Source organism: Desmodus rotundus, chromosome 1 (assembly GCF_022682495.2).
Source record: "Desmodus rotundus isolate HL8 chromosome 1, HLdesRot8A.1, whole genome shotgun sequence".
NCBI lineage: Eukaryota > Metazoa > Chordata > Mammalia > Chiroptera > Phyllostomidae > Desmodus > Desmodus rotundus.
Genome location: NC_071387.1, coordinates 200,561,440 through 200,584,087, shown reverse-complemented (window position 1 = coordinate 200,584,087; position 22,648 = coordinate 200,561,440). Strand labels below are relative to the sequence as shown.

At 41.1% G+C, this 22,648-nt stretch overlaps 2 protein-coding genes across 6 annotated transcripts in view; one reads left to right on the top strand and one right to left on the bottom strand.

The window, feature by feature from the left end:
• NADK2 (NAD kinase 2, mitochondrial) overlaps positions 1-11,910 on the top strand; it is a 43,336-nt gene extending 31,426 nt beyond the window's left edge. For all 5 annotated transcript variants that reach the window (XM_053914334.2, XM_045186283.3, XM_053914333.2 and 2 more), the window contains 4 exons: positions 6,234-6,289; positions 6,415-6,468; positions 9,304-9,427; positions 9,931-11,910. In XM_053914334.2, the coding sequence (XP_053770309.1) occupies positions 6,234-6,289; positions 6,415-6,468; positions 9,304-9,427; positions 9,931-10,069 (373 nt within the window). In that variant the 3' untranslated portion in view covers positions 10,070-11,910. The remainder of the gene's footprint in view (positions 1-6,233; positions 6,290-6,414; positions 6,469-9,303; positions 9,428-9,930) is intronic.
• A 3,924-nt stretch (positions 11,911-15,834) lies between these two features.
• The window catches only part of SKP2 (S-phase kinase associated protein 2), a 28,613-nt gene continuing 21,799 nt past the window's right edge, over positions 15,835-22,648 (bottom strand). The window contains exons 8-10 of the mRNA XM_024578522.4: positions 22,553-22,604; positions 22,274-22,381; positions 15,835-17,649 (exon numbers count right to left, since the gene is read on the bottom strand). Coding sequence (XP_024434290.1) covers positions 17,436-17,649; positions 22,274-22,381; positions 22,553-22,604 — 374 coding nt within the window. The 3' untranslated portion in view covers positions 15,835-17,435. The remainder of the gene's footprint in view (positions 17,650-22,273; positions 22,382-22,552; positions 22,605-22,648) is intronic.

Genomic DNA, 22,648 nt, shown 5'->3' with positions numbered 1-22,648 from the left:
ATTTTGTAATAATAATGCAAACTATCAGTTACTTAGCCCCTGCTACTTTGAGTATACTAGGCTAGGTACTTTTTATACATAGACTGTAATCCTTATAGAAGTTCTGCAAGAAAGTAGCAGTATCCCTGTTTTGTAAAGGAAGAAATTGAGGCTTAGGACAAATAATTAGGCTGAGGTCACGCAAGTGTCATAATCTGGACACAGGCATAGATGGGCTTGACTATAAAGCCAGTGCCTTTTTCGCTGCCAGCTTTAAATGGAGGTCACACAGGGGAAAGATGAGTCACTAGGCTGTACTGAAGAACTCTCAAGGTAAACTCGACCAGTCTTGGAGAAATATGCTTATGTATGCAAAAGGCAGGGGGCTCTGACTTCTGCTGTGTGTGTGTGTGTGTGTGTGTAATTTTGATAGTTTTAGTTTTCAGCCTTTCAGCACTGAGAAGAGCGTAAAGAATAAGAGCCATTATGTTGTAAAGTGCACGCCCCCCACCCGGCTGCCGCACACCTGATAGTTGAGTCCTCTGTTGATGTTGCATTTGGAGAAGTATGGCTTAGATTAGAATTTTGGTCTTTTCTGTGTTTCTGTGTTGCTTACTAAAGTCTCCTATTGTTTCCTGTGCTCTGCTATAGAACTTCCTCTCACTAACTGTAAGCTGTCCCTGTCACCTTGGTTACTCAGTGTCTTCACTTGCTCAGCCCGAAGCCTCTTGCTTATTACTTCTACCATGTTCCACCCTTGCCCTCCCACCACTGATTGTACTTTGCATTCATCTTTTGTCCTTTTTCTCTTCAGAAAATGGAGAGAGAAAAGAATCCTGAGGGCTAAGGAAAGCGGTTCTATATGTTAATAATTTTATCTCCTCACTCCACCATTTCTGAGCATTTTCTTTGTCCTGAGCTAAGTATATTATTTAATTTCTCAAATACTCTGGAACTAGGAGACTAGATCAGTAAAGCGTCTCAGAAGTTAAACTGACTGCCCGAAGACACGTGGCTAATAAATGGTGAAGGCAGGATTTAAATTCTAGATTTAACTGAACTGTATACCCCTGAGAAATCACTGGGAAGGAAAGGATAGCCTGTTTCCTTTATTCTTTTCATTCTTGATATAGATAGATAAAAGTTTGTTTTGCTATGTGACCTTCTCAGCCCTTGCTTTGCATATGAAATGTGGAAATGTGTAATATACTTAGGGTAAGCTGGTTGTGACCCCCACTCTTAGTGGCTTAACACAGTAGAAGTTTATTTCTTGTTCTTGTAAAGTCTGAGTGGGCGTTCCTAATTAGCAGGTGGCTGTCCTCCAAGTAGTGAGTCAGGGAGCCAGACTCCTTCCATCCTGCAGCTCTGCCATCCCTTAAACACAGCTCCTGAGGTCGCTGTGCTCATTCACATCAAGTCTCAGAAGGCGGGAAAGCAGGCAGGTCACGGTGGGAGGTTTGGGAGCAGGCTGAGGAGTGCTGTCCGGGCCGCCCACTCTCATTCCTTTCGCTGGAACTCACAGAGCCTGTGTGCATTTCCAAAACTTCTTCCACAGGACACAGGGCTAGGGGCTATGTTGTAGAGCAGCTGTCTCTGTATCAATCGTTGCGGTATCGTCTCAGTCCCCTTCCCACTGTGGACCGTGATTTGCGACATACACTGGGAGATCACACGTTTCCATTTCTGTTTCTGTTCTCGAGACTGCCCCCAGTCGTCCTCCTCCATGCATTCTCTCCTAGCAGACTGGAATAAGGGTGAGGAGGTGTTGGTAAGTGAACAGAGTTTTACTAGCTGATGAAGACATGGACCCAGTTTGTCTTTCAGTTTGGTTGTCTTTAGCACAAGGTGCATCTGATTTCTAACGGGAACTCTTAGAATGGTGAAGGTTGTGGGAAAAAATGTCCTGTGCTAGCTCTAACGCCTGCTTAGTCACACAGTCTGTCTCTGATGTGAACTGGCTGAGACCCAAGTTCTAACCACAGGAAATTGGTCTTAATTTAATTACAATTCGGAGGACTTGGTTTGGGTTGGTGTGTAGTATCCCTAATAATAGGAATGTGATATTCCTAATAAAAGAAATGTGGAAATATTACAGCGAGTCTCTTTAGCCTTCTTCTTTAGTCAAATCTTAACTACATTAATAGTTACTAAAATCTTTTGCCCTTTATATATTTTAATTCTAATGAACATACTTAATACTTATGTGACATTTAGATTTAAAATATAATTTTAAAACAGTGTCTTCCAATAAGGTGGATATTCACAGGAATTAGAATGTAACTTACACATTCCCCCTCATTTGACATTTTCATTTTGTGGTGCTTCCTTGCCATGGGCCAGGTATTGACAGTGACCGAAGTGCTTTATGTCTCATAGTGTGTGACACTGAAAACTCTATACTAAACAAGAAACCGAGGACACTTAAACTATTTTGCTTTCTTACCAAATAATAAGTAAGAGCAAAGGTACGCAGGCCAGAATGAGCTTGGTGTGATCAGAATGAGAAATTAGGGGGCAGAATGGTGAATGATAGAATAAGAAGGGCCAGATTTTTGTAGCAGAGGGATTTGGTTTGTGAATCACTCCAAGTTCTTAATGTAAAAATTTGCGTTTCTGCCTTTTTCTGAAGAGAATGTTCACAATATTTTCACATTTCTCCAAATGTGAGGAATGTTGGTTTGTGAAGGTATATGGAGTGTTTGTTACACCCGTCTTAGAAAAAGGGAAGAGTCACTGAATGAGGTTAGAGCTCTGTGACTCATTATGTTTCTCCTTTTCATTAGCATTGTCTGCTGATGCCAGGTGAGAAGACTGAGAGGCAGCAGAATAATTCTGTTTCCTAGATGATTAAAAAAACCCACCTTTCCTTAAGCATCTTCATAGACCCCCAGGACAGAGCAACTTTTAAAAGTCATTCATATTTGTGTTAATGTATTTCTTTAAGTGGTTAAGTAAGGCATTATATTGGCAAAGGATTTCTCACCTTTAAGGAAGCTATTTTATGATTTAAAGAAATACACATGTTAAAAATATACATATATACCATATAATACCTTTGGTTTTTTAACCTAAGATCTTGGTTATCTCTGTATATCAGCACATGTAGTTAGTTCTATTTTATTTCCTTTAATATATATGTAGTACTCTGCTGAGTTGCCATAATTTATTTAACCAGCTTCCTGTTGCTACATATAAACATGAGTTTTGCTATTATAAACATTTTACTTCAGTAAAATACTTCAGTAAATATCCTTGTATATGTCTTTGTGCATTATATATGCAAGTATATTTTAGGATAAATTACTAGATTGAATACGTTCATTTTTTAAATTACAATTTATTGATTATGCTCTTACAGTTGTCCTGATTTTTCCCCCTTTACTCCACCTCCACCCATTCCTCCCCACTCCCTTAGGTAATCCCCACACCATTGTTCATGTCCATGGGTCATGTGTATAAGTCTTTGGCTTCTCCATTTCCTATATGTACCTTACATCCCCATCGCTATTATGTAACTACCTATTTGTCCTCTCACCTCTCCAGCCATTCCTCCATCCCCCTCCCATCTCAGTGCTCTCTGTTGCCATGACTCTCTGTTCTTCTTGTTTGCTTAGTTTTTTATAATCAATTGATGATATGTAAGTATTACCATTTTGTTGTTCATAATTTTGATCTTCTTTTTCTTAAATAAATCCCTTTAACATTTCATGTAATAATGGTTTGGTGATGATGAACTCCTTTAGTTTTTTCTTGTATAGGAAGCTCTTTATCCGCCCTTTGGTTCTAAATGATAGCTTTGCTGGGTAGAGCAATCTTGGCTGTAGGTCCCTGCTTTTCATGACTTTGAATATTTCTTGCCAGTCCCTTCTAGCTTGCGAAGTTTCTTTTGAGAAATCAGCTGACAGCCTTATGGGAACTCCCCTGTAAGTAACTACCTGCTTTTCTCTTGCTGCTTTTAGGACACTCTGTCTTTAACCTTTGGCGTTTTTATTATAATGTGTCTTGGAGTGGGCCTCTTTGCATCCATCGTGTTTGGGACTCTGTGCTCCCTGGACTTGCATGTCTGTTTCCTTCACCAAATTAGGGAAGTTCTCTTTCATTATTTTTTCAAATGTATTTCCCATTTCTTGCTTTCTCTTTTCCTTCTGGCACCCCTATGATGTGAATGTTGGAATCCTTAAAGTTGTCCCACAGGCTGCTTACACGATCCTAATTTTTTTGGATTCTTTTTTCTTCTTGTTGTTCTGATTGGTTTTTTGCTTCCTTATGTTCCAAGTCATTGATTCGATTCTCAGCCTTATTTACTCTACTGTTGTTTCCCTGTAAATTGTACTTTATTTTAATTAGTGTATCCTTTGTTTCTGACTGGATCTTTTTCATGCTGTTGAGGTCCTCACTAAGTTCCTCGAGCATCTTTATAACCAGTGTTTTGAACTCTGCATCTGATAGATTGCTTCTCTCCATTTCACTTAGCTCCTTTTCTGGAGTTTTGATCTATTCTTTCATTTGGGACATGTTTCTTTGTCTCCTTGTTTTGGCAGCCTCCCTGTGTTTGTTTGGATGTATTGGGTAGAGCTGTTTTGACTCTTGATAGAGTGGCCTAATGTAGCAGGTGTCCTGTAGGGTCCAATGGCACAACCTCCCCTATCACCCAAGCTGGGTACTTGAGGTGCACCCTTCGTGTGGACTGAGTACACCCTCCTCTTGCAGTTGAGCCTCGGTTGCTGTGGCAGGTCAATGGGAGGGATTTACCCAGGCCCGTCAGCTGCAAGGACCTGCTGTGACCAATGACAACCAAGCTCTGCCCTCTGTAAAGATCAAGCTGTGCAGGGGCAGGGTGGTGTGCTCCGACGTGGTTTGTAGCTGTCCACTGGGTGCACAGCCTTTGGAGTTTTCTAGGTGGTGCAGGCCAAGTTCAGCTTCCACCTGTGTTCTGCCCAGGGCCACCCTGCCTGAGCTATATGGCAGTTTGAGATGGCTGCTATGTGTGCTGGGCTTAGAGATTCCCATGTGAAGCCAAGCTATGAATCTAGGCTTGCTGTTGCTAGTGCCTGGCCTGGGACACTTAAACAAGGGGTATAGGGGCTATGGCTCACTGAGGCTGGCTGTTGCTTCTTTGAGAGGATTGGGGAAGTTGTGAAGCATGACCCAAGACCGTCCATTTGTATGGAAAAGTCCCTGTCAATAGCTTGGGTGGTCCTGTAAGTCAGGTGGGACGGAGTCTTGGGATCTTCAGGGTGGGGCAAACAGTGTTAGCTATGTTGATGGAGTCTCAGATATAGCAACTGCCTGCTGGGTCTGTGGGGAGAGGACTCAGAAAAGGGACAGTGGCCTCTGCCTGCCTTTCTGTCTGGGGGAAAGCTGTCCTCCAGCTCTTGCCTTGCTACTAGACACTAAAGTTCCTCCCCGTATGCCCCTGATTGCTACTCTGGTGCTGGAGCTCAGAAGGAGTGACTCTGAGTAAGTCCATGTGTGGGGTTTTTTAAGGGGCACTGCTTGGGACTCCACAAGTTTCTTCCACCTACTCAGTACTTGCTGGTTTTTGCAGCCAGAAGTTGTGGGACTTACTTCTTGCACTGGAACCCTGGGCGGAGGGGCCTGGTGTGGGTCTGGAACTCCTCACTCCCGAGTTATCCCTCCCGAATTTTTATCCACCACACATGGATGTGGGACCAGTCTGTTCTGTCTCTACCCCTCCTACCAGTCTGCATGGATGTGGTTTCTTCAGTTCTATAGTTGTTAGACTTCTAATCAACTTGATTTCTGACGGCTCTGAGTGATGGTTGTTTTATAGCTTAGTTGTAATTTTGATGTGGCTGTGTGAGGAGGCGAGCCATGTGTACATATTCAGAAAACAGGATTTCTGAATATGTACATTTTAAATTTGAATAGTGCAGAATTCAGAATTACTCCTTGCAACTTTATAATCCCATCAATGTATGAGAATACTTCTTTTCCCATACCTGTGCCAGTACACTACTTATCAGTCTGTAATCCTTGCACATTTGAGAAAAAGCTCATTTTAGTTTGTATTGTATTGTATTGTAAAGTGTAAGATCAAACCTTTTTTCATCAAGGCCTATGTACTGTCCACATACTTTGCCTACTTTTTAAACTGGGTGAGGTGGCTATTGTCTTTTGATGTTTTTCTCGATAGTTTCTGAGTTCTTTGTATAATAATTAGATTATTCCTTTTTCATTTTTAGTATGTTTTTAGAATTAAAACAAAGAATTTATGTGGTGTTTGTTTCTAGGTCATTCAATATTAACAGGGTTGCAACTCAGGCTGTGGAAGATGTTTTAAATATTGGTGAGTACCAAAATAGCTATTATAATTATCATTATAAAATGCTACATAGTGCATATGTTTATGATATTATCTATTATATGATATGAGACATTTTAATCAAGATATTTTCCCCCTTTTTTCAATAGCAAAACGACAAGGAAATGTAAGTCTTCCACTGAACAGAGAATTGGTAGAGAAAGGTCAGTGGCAAATGATCAAAATTGCTAATGGTTTCATTTAAGTTCTGTATCGATTTTAGGATGTTATTGTGACATGTTCTTGTCTGATTAGCAAAGCACAGTACTTTTTTGACTCAAACATGCTTTTAACATCACTTTAAATATATTTAAGCAATAAAAACTTTAAAATTGGACTTTATGTTATGATTTTTGCCAACCATGAAATAGAACCTCTAGGTCAATAACAGCATAACTTGCAAATGTATCCTGGGGAATAGGAAAATACAGAAAAATACGTATCTGGAAAATGGGAAATGCACTCCTAAATTCCGTGTATGGTTAAGATCCTCTGAATGAAGAGAAATTCACCGAGCTGTGATTGCTTATGGTTGCGTTCACTGAAATGTTCTGTTTGTCCTTCTCCTACCTACTCCTTCCCAGTTACTTCAGATTAACTGGTCCTGTTGGGAGAAAGGATTCTGATCAGGGAATTTGTACATGTGGGTTCCAGTCTCAGACCAAGCAGTGACTCACTGTGAATATGAAACCGGAAAAGACACCAGAGTTTGGGCTGCCTGTCACTACCAAACCCAATAAGCAGAGACAGGGATTGAATCTGTATGGGCGCTTGATTCAGCTGGTCGATGATCTGAGAAGATGGCCGGTTCACACCCTAACAGACCATCTTGTCTTTTCTTTCTAGGCCAAGGTTTTTATAGCAGGGAATAAACAAGGTGTGGTGAGGGGGTTTTGAGATTCAGGGAGGGTCAGGTAGAAGAACCTGAAACATTGCTGTCCTGGGCAGTTAGCTGTTCCCAGGGGCAGTTGGTCGTCTGCCCCTCCCTGAAACACAGTGGCCTGGATGCCTCCACTTGTCCCCAGGCGGTAATCTTTAGCAGCGCCTCAGGAGGTCGGTTGTTTTCCCAGGAGCCAGGGTGGGCCTTATCTGTAGTTTCTGAAACAGAAGCTTTAACATATGTTACTTGCTAGGCTTATAACTATTTACCTTAAACTAAAATTTTCCAACTCTTAAGTCCCCTGTAAAAACTATGGCCAAGACTGTGTGTACTTCTCCATTCTACTTCCTCTGCCGTAACACCAGGGAGGGAAAGCAAATCACTGGTACATGGGGAGTCTTCAAATTTGTTATTTATATTTTATTTTTAAAAAGTATTTGAATTCTTAGGTTCTGAAAACACATTAATTTGATTTGCGTGGGAAATTCTATCACCCTAAAGCCCACTCACTACCAGGACCCTCTAGTGCAGACCTCAAACTAAAGCTCTCCTTGCTGTCCTTGTTAAGTTGAAAAGTCCACTCACTACCAGGACCCTCTAGTGCAGACCTCAAACTAAAGCTCTCCTTGCTGTCCTTGTTAAGTTGAAGGGTATCCTTCATATGAAGGTCTTATTTTAACAAACAACAAAACCCCAAAACTTGTTTATGGTTGCATTCACCTACCTTTGTGAGGATTTGTTCGGGTACACAACCAAAATGAAATGCAGACACCGAGTGGTCAGCGCATGTAGGTTAGAGCCGTCATCCGCCCATAAACACGGACCCTGGGATTTGGGATGGCCAGGGTGACTTCATTCTCGTTGGTTGTCTTTAAAATGATTGATCGATGATTTAGAAATATACGATAAAGTGTTTTAACGGTGTCAGTTCCTTTATCTGTATATTTGATTTCTGCACAAGAATGCCTTTTTTGGGGTGATGGTTTGCCTTTAAAATAGTTTGCAAACAGGTTTAAGTTTCTGAAGTTCCTTTCATTTCTCTGAAATGGACTCTCTTCCTCTCAATTTGAGACCTAAAAGATGATTTTAATCGTGGCTTATGAGGTAGTATTTGCATTAAATTTATATGAAAGCAGGGAAAATTGGGCATTCGTAGCAATTGAGTCTTCATTATGTAATTTAACTTAAAACATAATGTATATAGACCAACAGAAATTTATATCAGGTATGTAAATTAATTCAAGGGTACATATTAAAGAGAGTGGTTGATTTTCCTTTGATAAACTGCTTTCCTGAACGCATGTTATTCCTTTGAAGACTATCCTCAGCAGCCATAGTGAATGCTAGAGCCACAGTCACGTTCCCCTTCCGGAAGTACGCCTTCAGAGCTAGTGCATGCTTTGTGTTCCCAGAGAGGGAAATCGTTAAGTTTGCAAGTGAATCAGATTTTTAAAAAAAGAACCCAGTAATTCAAATGAAATGTTGGAAAATAAGGTACATTATCTGACAGTCTTGTAATGTCTTTTAAAGTGCGACTCAGCTAAACGTTCTTTCAAGCACTGTTTCCCGTTTGTGCTTTTCCTGCCAAGTCTCATGTGCCTCTGGTTAAAGAGAAAGCAGGTCCCAGTGATTTTAAAACTGCCTTGAATCATGGCCTTTTCAGTAGTGAGAGCATGTTGCTTGTCATTGTTTGAGATTGCATGTTACACTTACGAGACTGCTAATTTACAATTATACTTACGAGCTCTTTGACAGGGCTTTTTGGAAAAGAACGTGGCAGGGGGCCATGGCAACTCAAATTCCATTTTGAGTGCCATAAACTAATTCCTCTGTTTGTAATCACTAGCTTTGATTTTTTTCTTTTTTTCCCAAGATATACCTATTTCTTCCATATTGTGAGTGATGTCAGCTTCTGTGGATTAATCTTGGAACCTACTCCTGATTTATACATTTTTTTGTTTTTTAAATGGGAAAGTGAGTTCCAAGGTACTTGATAGATACCAAACGGACCTTTGGGACAGACTGCTGTTAAGTTGGGGATAGCATCCATTTTTCATTTTGCACTTTTTAAGTGACCAGCTGTTACTGAATGTGCTAATTTGTTTTCCTTTCTTCACAGTAACAAATGAATATAATGAATCATTGCTCTATAGTCCAGAAGAACCAAAAATACTTTTCAGTATTCGAGAACCAATAGCAAACAGAGTTTTCTCCAGCAGCCGGCAGCGTTGTTTCACCTCAAAGTAAGCTTCCAGGGCCTGGCTGGGGCTGTTTGCATCCCTTGGGGTTACAAAGCACACTTGGTTTTAAATGTGTTCAGTTTCGCCCACACTAAATCTGGTGGGAGAGGTAGAACCTGGGGGACTAATGAGGTGTCCTGCTGACCTGGCTAAAATGATGTTTTCTTTCAAACCTAAGGTGCCACTTTAGAGAAGCTACAATTTAAATAAATAGAAGGGGCATAGTTCCTTAATAGGGTGATGTGGATTTTTTTGTAATGCATTTAGATAACAATAAGATCGAATTACCATTTTAAAAGAAACTGGAAAGCAACTTTTTCATATGCTGTGGAATAAAAGGATAAACATTTATATAAAACCTACATTGGGTAGCATTAAACCTTTCAGAGTAGGATTCACCTCTTTTCCCTTCCACATGTGACACTTTAGATAAAAACTAGGGGTTTTAAAGAAACTGTTATCTAAGGTTAAAGAAACTTATTTAATGAGCTGTTCTTTCTGCTTAGGGTTTGTGTTCGTTCTCGTTGTTGGGATGCCTGCATGGTTGTGGATGGAGGAACTTCTTTTGAGTTTAATGATGGAGCAATTGCTTCAATGATGATCAATAAAGAAGATGAGCTTCGAACTGTGCTTCTAGAACAGTGAAGGGTACCCTGACCACAAATGTGATTACCAGAAAAATACTTTAACTGCAGAAACAGGCTACCGGTCATAAGGCTACCTTTTCTGGTTATTGTCCAGACTGGTTGGCCCTGGGCTCAAAGGTGACTAAGAAACAGATTTGTATTCTTCTTCTCTTGGATTCTGATGGAAAAGATGTTCACTGGGTAAGAAAATGGATGGACTCCACGTTTAGGATTGATACCAGTGAAATTTCTGTATTACTTGTTACTGGTATCCAAAAGTGCTGATACCTTGTTAGATTTAGAGAGACCAGTTCAAATAAAGGATTAAATGTTTAGGATTTGTAATTTAACTGTACAACTTTTCCTTCCCTTTCCTCCTAACTTTGTGGAATTGGTCAGAACAAACACAGCTCATTTGACTAGTGTATATTTTTTATAGCACCTAAAAATCAAGATTTAAAAAATTTGATGGAGAATTTTGATAAATCCTGACATTGACCTAATTGAAGTAGGTAAATGTGTTTTTATATGTGCTGTGAATTTTCTAATTTCAGAACACACTGATACTGGTATTATTATTGATTTAAGACATTCAAGCAATCAGTTTTGAAATTTATAGTTTTATTTGACTTGCAGGTTATTTTTGACAATGCTGAGTTAATTGAAGTACATATAACTGGATAAAATTGGGAAGCTTTTACAAATGTATTACCATCCAATAGCTGTTTTAGTGATAGACAGTTTTTATTTAAAACTCTAACATGGATTCAGAGATTAAAAGGATGAACTGATGAGACATATTCTACTAGGAGTTTGGTCAAACCTTTAAAAAGTATTTTTATCTACTTTGAATATGGTGGTTTTCTACTAGCCCATATTCCAAATTTCACACATTAGCTTTGAGGATAAATGTTACGGCTCTTCTCTGCCTGCCCCCCATGAGAGTTTCTTTATTTTTGGAAGACATTCTTTTCATCTAATTCTTGATCTACTTATGTGTAACCCTGGAATTTTCACAGAAGGCACCTGTCGCTGCACCATGAGACCGTTGGTAGTCTCGTGCCATTTATTCAGAGTTGTATTTTTCACTTGCTATTAAACTTTTATTCAGTCATTGGAATATTTATTAAATGTCCATTCTGTGCTGTGCACTGTATCGATGGCCGGATATACATTGATGAAAAAACAGACTCTATCCTGGTGGAACTTGAGAAGTACATTCTGTAAAAGGTAGGATGTGTGATCAAACTGAGTGCTCTTAGTTTTGCCAACATTTACCATGTTCTTGTCAAATTTTCTATAAAACGTTACCACACAAAAGTAATCTAGGGTTTGTTGTACATCCAGACTAAGAATCTGTTTTTCCTCAGTGCAGCGTGTCTGTATACACACTCATTAGCAAAGAGTTCGCATGATACGCACAGAAAAATAAGCATTTTCCCGGAGCTGGTTCTAGTTTCTGGTTTGGTTTAAAAATAATATACTTCAGGTCTACTTTATAAAGTGAAATTCCACAGTATATAACTCCCCTAGTAGGTTTAAGATGCCTTCTTGACAAAAATGCCAACTCCATCTTCAGTATCAAGGAAATCAGATTGTCCATATGGTATTATAGATCTGTTAATATGTAACATATTAATAAGTAACTTCTGTGTAAAATTGTTCATAAGCCATATTTTAAAGGTTTAAAAAATGCTTAATATGTTACATTTGCAATATAACTTCTAATACTTCTGCTATGTGGTGAGGATTTATTTTTAAGAGATGCTGAGAGGCAAAGGATGTTGGAATAGCAAAAATGTTTTTGTGACGTAACCTTTAATGGCAACAAGATGTGAATAAAATTAAACTGTTACTGTCTCTTCTTTGTTATGTCATTTATTAACTCTTATAGGGTCATTATTTGAAAACCTGATTTTCCCAAAATGTTGTGTTTCAGAAGTCTTGCTCCCTACTGCTAGGTATTACTCTTTGCCCTGTTGACTTCATTCACTGCTAATCTCTGACACAGAACCATGGTTTGTTATGTAGACAGAGGATAAAGTACTTACCTTGTAGCTGTACAGACTCTTTAGATAACTTTGACTTAGTATTTTTGATGCCCCCTATGTATTTATATTTCTGGTTCCAATAAATCACATCATGGGAGAGCAGTGGTAATAAAAGAGGGAGTTGCCTTTCGCTTGTTCAGGATTAGGGTATCCAGTGGAAAGGGGTTCTAGTTCCCATGTCCGCAAAACTGGTACCTGTCCTTACATGCTCTGTACCTTCCCCCGTGCGACTGTTCAAACACAGCATCCTCCACACTGTGGCTCGTCAGTAAATGTGGGACTGCAGTCGGGTTCACTGGGATAGAAGGTGCTGTCACTTTATGCAGAAATAAAAATTTTGCACTTCACCAGAGAGTCCCTTGTACCTCTGCAACTTGTGGCTAGCATATAGCAGAGGGAGGAATCAAGGGCCAGAGACAGATGTTATGTCTCTTGATGGACAAATATACTACTACCCATCAAGTATCTCCTCCTTAAAAAAAAAGACAAACTTGATAACATAAGCCTTGGGGATCAGGGTTTCTCAAGGCTGCACTATTGACGTTTTGGATCAGACTTCCTCGTGGGAAGCTGTCCTGTTTATTGTGGGATGGTTACCAGCATCCTTAGCCTCTACCCACTAGATGTCAGTAACACCTCTCCACTTCTGACAACCAGAAAGGTCTTCAGATTTTACCCAATGTCTTCTGGGGTGCAAAATCACCCTGGATCTAGACCTGTTTGCTGCTAGACCTAATTAACCAATTTATGGATGTAGGAGGCACATTAACCTGTTAAGTGTCACTTCAGGGATTACATCAGCAAAATCCAGAACCTAGAACACAGGACAAAGAATCAAGTTTCTTCCATAAATAAGTTGCAAGAAAAAAGAAAGGGAGGGGACCCAAAGATTAAGAGAATGGAGAATGTCAATCAGTCCTAGCTAGAGCAATTAGGCAAGAAAAAGGAAAGGCATTCAAATTGGAAAGGAAAAAGAAAACTCACTATTTGCAGATGACATTTAGAAAGCCCCAATGACTGTACTAAGAAAATTGTTAGAATAAATGAGTTTAGTCAAGTTGCAGGATACAAAAATCAATGCATAGAAATCTTGCATTTCTGAACTATCAGAAAATTAAAAACAATCCCAGTTATAAGTGAATAAAGGAAGAATAAAATACCTAAAAATAAATTTAGTTAGGGAGGTGAAAGTCCTGTACACTGAAGACTATATAAGACATTGATGAAAGAAAGAAGACATATAGAAAGATGTTTTGTGTCCATGGATTGGAGGAATTAATATTTTTAAATGTCCATACTACCCAAAGCAATGTATAGATTCACTGCAATCCTATCAAAACTTCAATGGCATTTTTTCACAAAAGTGGGACGATCAATTCTATAAGCTGTATGGAACCACAAAAGGCCCTGAATGGCCAAAACAATCTTGAGAAAGAATCAAGAGCTGGAGGCATCATGCTCTGATTTCCAACTATATTACAACGCTCTAGTAATAAAAACAGTAAGGTATTAGCCAAAAAAACAGACACATAGATCAGTGTGAACAGAATAGCCCAGAAATAAACCCACACATACATGATCAACTAATTTATGAGAAAGCCAAGAATATACAGTAGGGAAAGGACAGTCTTCAACAAATGCTGTTGGGGAAACTGGACAGAACATACAAAAGAAACTGGACTATAATCTTACACCATACACAAAAGTTAAAATAAATTAAAGACTTGAATGTTAGACCTGAAACCGTAAAACTCCTAAAAGAAAAAGTAGGCAGTAAATTCCTTAACATCAGTCCTCATGAGGATTTTTTTTTTTGGATTTGACACCAAAAGCAAAGCCACACAAGCAGAAACCAAACAAGTGGGGAGAGCTCTATGGCTCCTGAGCTGGCTTGCTCTCAGACTCACTCTCAGGCTCTTCTTCTTCAGGGATGCCTGACGGTCATGCTGCAGCTGCCCGCATTTCCCAACGGATGGCATTTCATGTGGGAAGGAACTCCGGGCACAGCCTAGGACCAGGCTGGCCTGGCAGAGGGTAGCAGGGTTATTCTTCGGGTGTTCTAGAGGGAACAAGCACGGAGGCAGAAGCCTGGCATTCTTCCAGGTTGTGTAGTTTTGTATATTATGTTACTTTTAGTTTGTAAACTAAACCTATAGAAACAAGATAAGCAAAAGCTAACAGGGAACAAGATAGAACTCAGGTGCTAGAGTTTAGCCTCAACTGATAGCCTTAAGTGATTCCAGTTGTGACTTGATAGGCTTAAGTAACTGCTTTTGAATAAAGACTCCTTTATCAAAACAAAAAACAAATAAGTGGGACTACATTAAAGTAAACTTCTGCACAACAAAGGAAACTATCAACGGAATGAAAGGCCACCTACTGAGTGGGAGGAAACATTTGCAAATCACCTTTGATAGGGGTTAATATGTACAATATGTGAAGAACTCATACAATTCAATAGCAAAAAAATCCGATTTAAAAAATGGGTAGAAGATATTAATATATACCTGTTGGGAACTGCCCTGCCTGGCTTCAGAATCGGTAACCCCCCTGGCTAAGACTGAGTAGAGACCTTGAGACCATAAGCTACTTAGGAGACAAAGCTTACCTTCCTTGTAGGGGCACCACCTCTGCCCCCTTTCACCTCACCCTGTTTGGCCCCAGGTGGATGACTGGTTAGCCAATGACGGGTAAGATTCCTCAAGGGAGGGATGACCTAAGACAAGCATGGTCGTGAAGGGGCCCTCAGGTAAGGACTTGGGGGGCTACAGAAAAAGGGGGTGATGGACTCTTGCCCTTCGGCTTTGACGTAGCCTGAGTCCTCATTCTGTCTGCAAGAAGTCTCCTAATCCCTTGGCTGCCTTACTTCCCCTGCCTGACTTAAGCCTGAAACAATGCTGGAGGTGGGTGTGGCCCTGTGCTGGAAAGGGCGGGTTCCCTGGGGCAATCGGGCCTAAGAAGAAATGCATAAAATCCTGTGAAACCTGCTTTGCTAATACCCTCAATTTAAATGATAAGGGTCCAAGCATAGAATGAGTTTGTTTCCAAAGTTTTATGGCCCTTTAGCTAACTGACCCTGACTCAGAATAAGCCCTCAGAGTTCTTTGTATGTTATCTATTGTTTGATCCTTACTGTCTGACAATGATTGATGAGGTTTACCAATACGCCCTGTATTCCTATGCAAATTAAACCCAATAAAAGCTTGTGAAGGCAAGGGTCGGGGAGCTCTCCTCTGGAGAGAGTGCTGTCCCTTTTCCTCCACAGGACTCAGTAGTCCGTGTGAATTTGTCTTGTCTCAGCCACGCCGTGGACACTACAGGACGGTGTCCGCATCATATACCACCTTTTGTTTATCCATCCAGCCATCCTTCCATCAACGGACATTTACTGTAAGTTTTATAAATGCTATTTTTAAAGCACTTTAAAGATAAATAAGCCTGTACTTAGTACCTTGGTAAGAAGTATTACAAAGTATTATTTTAATCTGAGAAGAAGCAAATGACAGGTGGGGCAAAGAAGGCCACACGGGGGCTCATTCTCAAGGGACACCCAGAGGGCTGGCACGTGGCACCCCACAGATGCCCTCCGACCTTAACTCCAGTACTGAAGGGAAAGAGAAAGAAAAAAGACATACAGCTTAGCAGAAGTACTCATTTTTATAAAAATGTGTTTTATTTTAAAACGAGTTTATAAAAGTAGAAATCACATACAAAAATACAGATTACTCTGAAATGTTAGCAAAATAGCTTTCGGCTGGCCTTGAGTTTGGAAGTACGTGTTTGAGGATACCCGGAGCCAGAGTCCAACCGGATCCCGTCCCCAGCCCTGGTCACTGATCTGTAAACAATAATCTCAAGTAGTATTTAGCACCTTTTAGCTACTACAAAATCGAAACATAATCATTTCTGGGATGACTACTTTAAAATGTTCTTCCTTAGGTTTAGGCAGATGCCACTATTTCTAACATTTGCAAAATCTGATTTAAAAAACCAATGTTAATAGAAATGATGGGTTTTGGCTCTTCTGTTCCATTTTGAACATATGGGGAGATCATCAATTTACATAAGAAATGTGGTTTTTTTGTTTTTCGTAAGTAGAATTTAATCCATGTGCTTTTATGTGTCATTAAAAAAAATCACTGATGCTACCAAAAGGTTCGACACCTGAGTCTTCACTTTCCCACAGGTGCAAGTCGTGCTGGCTGCTCTGAGACCGTGGGACACACCTGCAGACTCGTGGGTGTGTGCCTGATTGAGCGGGGCGTGAGATTCTTCTCAGGGAACGCTAGGTCCAGTAACCTTACAAAGTGGGTAGTGTAAAACAGCGATTGTGGGAAACATTAAAAAAGAAAGAAAAAGGGAAAAGACAATTTGAAAGACTTGATTCCAGAGTAATAGAAAAATAACTTCAAGAACCTCAGCGATAAAGGCAAATGGCAGGCAACTTCAGTTCAGCATTCCCTCCAACACCGCAATGCCGACTGGTTACTACCACCTTGTAAAACAAATCCAGGCGTTTTAAAAGCTATAGAACCCATGTGAACATCATTTGGTTATACAGTCAGAAGAGCACAATCGTATCTCCTCAGTTACTTCAGTATTGTGGGAGCACAGTACAGCAAAGGATACTTCATTAATATGCATTAGAGCATACATCCGCTTAACCTGTCACCGAACACTGCCTCCTGACCCTTCAAATTCTGTATCTCCAGCTGGTGGTTTTTTAAACTTAGGTTTTAAGGTGAATTACCCTGGACTATTTGTTTTCTTGAACCTAATTGCAAAAATCCAAAGGCAAGGTTGAAATGTGCATTTTTCTTTTTCTATCTCCCGAATGATTGCCTCAAATAGACTATCCTACGATTCTTTCTGTTCAGCTCCCAATACAAATAGCTTATCATTTTTCCAGCCTACGTCTTATAAAGCGACACTAAAAAATTAAATAGAGGAAAGTTAAGGTACCACAGGGATCAAGAAAATGATTTGCTCACTGGTGATTTTTTAAGCTTGTTTCGAAACAGATTGGATAAGAAGGGCACTTGGAAGAGATGACTCAGATTTGGCTCTTGAAGGATCTTAAAATTGCAGGCTCATTCTGAAATTTCTTAAGGCCCATGACAAGACCCTTAGGAGCATGGCAGCGACAGAAGCTTTTATAGTCGTTAAAAAAAAAGAAACACTTAGTTTTCTCTTTCAAATGCTTCTCTAATATACTTGTAGAATGAAGGCAAAGGGAAACCAAGAATAAAAATAGCTGAGAGCTCCAGCAATTGGGCGTCTACCTATTTTCCCTGATCCAAAGGCAAAAGGAGGTATCATCTTGCGATGCATACTTCATAGACAACTGGGCTTTTGCAGCGTTAGTCGGCATCTGATGCCCCATATCTCCGGGTGGCTTTTGGTGCCCACAGTAGGCCTGGCAATGGTGGTAAAATGGGAGCAATTAATCTGCAGATGAGGAAGGGCTTCTTTTAACAGCTGAAGGGTATTGTCTGGCACAATTCCAAATACTTGCAGTGTTTTTAGTGTGGGAATCTCTCCAAGTTCACTGGAAAGGAAGAGAGAGACTTTCAGAGTAGCAATATCTATGGAAACCATTCCACTAGGGTCATATGACCCAATTCTGACAATTTGTATCATACTCTATACAATACAAACTAAAAACATAAATTGCAATCGATGATTTAAAGAGTCCAAATGCAAAGCATAGGCCATAGCTGGATCAACATGGCCTTAGGAAATGAGCCAGTGCATTTTGCTCAATTGCTAACAGCCAGAAACCTCCAGGGTTTATTTGAAGTCCAACCATATTTGCTTCCTTTCCCCATTCTTGATTTGTGCTGGAAAGTGTTACTGTGTTGTGAGGACAATCTAGCAAGCTGGCGATGGTGGGTTTTACTGTGGCATCAACTGGAAATCACCAAAGGCTACGTGCAATTTAAGGATACAGACTTGATCCTAGGCTCCTCATTTCAAAAGATGTCAGTGGGGTTGGCAACTTCTTAGTAACGGCTAACAGTCCACACGCCCATTACACATGATGTAAACTAAGAGTGACTTCACCAAGACGGTGATTCTCAGGCAGGGCTGTGTAGTTTGGTACAGGAGAAGAACAGGGGTGATCAGGCACACCTCCTGGGGACCCGTAGCCATCCTACCTCTCTCACACGAGCTGATCCTCTTAGCTAATCCTCACTGACACAGAACTCTGCGAACCGTGAAATTCTGGCTCATAAAAAAAGGGGAGCTCGTTTACCCAAAGTAAATACTTTTTGGTAACGATTCTTTCTTCTTAACCCAGATCTGTGTGCTTACAAATTTCATTTCTCTGATCTGTATTTGCTCCAGATTGGGACACACAGTACAAAGTCCCGGAGAGGGAATGTTTGGTTTGGAATTTCAACAAAGTCCCACTGCAAATCAATGGGCACACGAATGACCCAGAGGTGGAAGCATCTTTTATCTTTTCACATTGCCAGTAGTTACTTCCAAAACAAACTCGTCTCACGATAACTGTCGCCTTGCCTCCAGTTTTCCTTCCTTCCAGCCCAGTCTAGATACCGAAGTCCAAGGCATCTTCTGAAAGCCCGGCTCAGACTGTCACCCCCAGCTCCAAAACCTTCGGCGCCTCCCTCGGAGTTACGGAACTCAAATTGTTCGGCTAGTCCGAAGACCCTCCCTGCTGAACCTGCCTGCCCGGTTCCCTTCCACCACTCCTCTGAGGGTATTTATTCTACATCCAACAAAGAGTCTTAGACACCAAAGATATTCACGTTAGCTAAATGCAACATGAAAGGTGAGTTAGAAACTCAAAGTGCTACCCAAATGGAATAAACGTGCCTGGTGTTCCTAAGGGGACAATAAAACATGGAGGTCACAATAGGCCTAGAAGAAAAGCAAAAGGGACAAATCGTTGTTCTTAAACTAAACTTCGCAGAAACAGGAGTACGAAGAAAGGTCACCGTGCCCCGGTGGTTATATTTATCACCTAAGGATGCAGCAATCCCGCCCCATCCCTGGCACGTGAAATTTGAGTGTATAAGGACTTTGTGCTACCCACGGGAAGTTCGGTTCTGGGATATCCAGATCAGCCAGACTGTAAGTCATTCTGCAGTGGACAGTATTTAAAAGAAGAAACTACGGGTGGGATAAGAAGAGATGTAGCAGATGGCAGAAGAGGAAGTGTCCTAGGGGCCGCATTGACAAGGAGCCTTGGTGAGGAAGGAAACTGGGCCAGGCTCTTAGAAGACACTAGGTGTCCTAGGTGACAGGAAGCGAGCTGTATAAGAAGAGATCAAGGACGAAGGACCATTCCCAACTGAAAAACCAGAAAGTCTTTCAACCAGGGGTGTCCAACCCTTTGGCATCTCTAGGCCGCACTGGAAGAAGCAGCGTTGTCTTGGGCCACACATTAAATACACAAACACTAATGAAAACTGATGAGCAAAAAAGGTTTTAAGTAAATCTACGACTTTGTGTTGGGCCCTAATCACAGCCATCCTGGGCCACATGCGGCCCAGGGGCTGGACACTTAAGGAGACACACACACACAAAAGCCTCAGTATGTGTATCACCCATACGCTTATAAGCATCTCTAAAAATATAATGGAAGAGACTGAAAAGCAAACCAAGGAATAGTAGATAGAAGTGAATAGCATAAGTGCCATTATGTCTCAGTAGAAAAGGACATTCAGAATGTCTCAGGTATCTTCGGTTACTTTTAGTAAACAGAAGGTATTTGTACACCTCTCCACAGGCTCACTCCTGACCTCAGCTACATGACCCTGTTTTCCTTACAAAACCTTAAATCCCTCACCCACAGTTCTCCCACCACGGGAGCTCTTATTTAGCCCCGTGTAATCCCAGACCAGTTCGGTGCCTCCAGCTGAGTTTCTCAATTGAATGAGAGATGCGGGATGATTAGAAGAAAGTTTAGACGTAGGGAATCAGACCAATTAAAGAGTAAGGGAATAAATACAACGAAAGCACGTCCTGAGGAAGAAAATCTAGTTTTGCAAGTATTTTAATGCATTATCGCCACAGAAGAAAGACACTCAAAGTTTACCCCCCTACTTCTGGGATAAGAAATAAAAATCCTTTGGTGCACAATAGCTCTCTGGGAATTATTGCTGAGGGTCCCAGAACTCTCCCTATGCATTCAAATGCTACAGCTGCCAGAATGACTCAGGTTGAAGGCAAAGACATTTTCTTTCGAGAAACTTCTAGGTGTAGCGTACTGGCAAACCCACCTTAGTGGATTCACAAGGTAAGCCTGTGTGCCTAAAGGAACATACTCTTCACCTTCAAGATCAAGGACAGCACCTTTTTTCCTTCTTCCTGTTCTCACTCTGTTTGGGTGGTCTGACTTAAAACTAAACTGATGTCCCCATTTCTCTTATTTCAATATAAGATTTAGATAAATACGTCATAACAATGCAGCGGGGGTTCAGACCCCTGCCCTTAACCGTCCATCACACGGCCAGCAGGTATCACCAAGCAAGTGCTAGCATCCCACTGGATAAAACAATGAAATGGGAGGGCTCACAGCCTCCCCTTAGCCTCTGCTCCAGAAGCAGCATTTGGGGATTACCTGCTTAGCTTCTTTCTTTCTGCAGAAAACAAAAGTAACACACGTGGATGGATTCTCTCGAGAAAACCAAAGAAGAATGGTCTCTGCACTCCCCAGGGGGCTGCGCAGGTGAAGGGGCTGGAGCCTCGGTGGCAAGGACCGGAGAGAACCAGGGACCGAGAAACCTGGGGAGATGCTAGACGCTCCAGGGGTTCTGGGTGCTGGAAGGGGCAGGGGATTCTAGTAAGAGCCCCACTGTACATGAATTGAGGCCCTAACATCTAAGAGCTGTGGAAGTAAACACTGGCTTCCTGTACAGGCAATGCTTTTCCAAATAAGATGCCAGCTCAGACCCTGAGCCCCAAGATTGATTGAAGTAAGTAATTAAAAATATGATTACTGGACTCCCTAATTCTACTAGTTAGCCCTGTGTAGATGAAGTATCTGATTTATTCATTAATTCTTGAAACTAACCTACAAGGTCCAAACCAGTAATTTGAGGACTATATAAATTCTGTGTACAAATTCACCACCCGTCTTTGGTAGAAACCAGAAGCCTGATTATCTTCATTTGGGTGGTGAGATACACGAGGCCAGTGGCCTCCTTCAAGGCACCTTGGCTGGAGTAAGAAGGGGCACATGGCCAAGTCCAAGATACTGGCTTCTTGTGATTTTCAATAAATCTGCTATACGTTTACATACAATATGAGAAAGAAGTTTCCAGCCCTTTGGGATGAAAGGAAATCTTTTTAACAATCAATGCTATCAGGTGAGGATAAAGAAGAATAATAATAAAAAAAGCAAGAGCTATTATTCCCAGCATGACTTGGGTACCGCACTTCCAAAAACAAAGATGGACCAGATTCCTTTTCCTTTGCACTCCCTGATTTTGTGGAAGGGGCTGAGGTGGCACAGGATGAGCCCTTGTAAGAGCTACCAGACTGGACACAGACTATTTGGCATCTGTCCGGGAGACCGAGGCTGTAGACCCAGTTTAGCCGTTAACTCACCACACAGCTTTGGGTTAAGTTACTTCCCTCTTTATGACCTCAACCTCCCCCCTTTGCAAAGAGAGCATCAGACTCTTATTACAATATTTACCCCTTAAATATTTCTATTCTTCCCACTCTTTGATCGTCCAGGACTGATATCACTAGAGGATTCGGAATTTTCCCTCTAGCTCAGATGAAGGCTTTGAAATCAGGAGTGGATTTGAAAACTTCGGGGGGAAAAAGAAACAACAAAAGCCACCCTACTAGGTCTGCTCTCCAATTACACCCTGAGCTTCGTGGACATGAAGGCCAACTTCCTCCGCGGCAAGTCCGCCAGACGCTAGTATAGTATGCTAATACTTCAACCTGCTCACAGAGAAATAAGAAATGTGAGCTAATTTATTTCAGTCAACTAACCATCTCCAGGCATTTTAAGCAAAACATGTTGCCGTGGTTTTTCTATTTTGCTGGTCTGTCCTAACCAGTCTGTGGCACACTAATATGGAAGTTTACGTTTTAAACATCTGCTATTCATAACAATGGATTTAACCCCCAGTGACATCTCTTGTGACGCCTGCCTTCCACTAGCTTTAAAAAACAAAGATACTTACAGTAAAGTTTCAGGGATGATATCATAGCAGCGACTGAGCGACAGGTGTTGGAGGTAGTTGAGCTGGTGAAACTCTGGGAAGCAGTCGTGGTTCAGCATGACGCTGTCACTGGAACAGAGCAGAAGAGAGGGTCAGAGCCCGCCCGCCGCGTCCAGAGGGGGAGGGGAAAACAGCCTGCCGCTGAGTTCCTTCACTGCAACACATGAGCATCCTCTCTGCATTCAAGGAGTAATCATGATTTTTCACTTTTTTCCCTAAACTAAATGAATGAAAACATACCTTAAGTCTAGGCGGACAAGATTGGGGCATCTTCTAATTAAGGTAGAGAAATCTAGAAAAAACAAGAATGACGGTCACTGTAAAGGGACGCGGCGA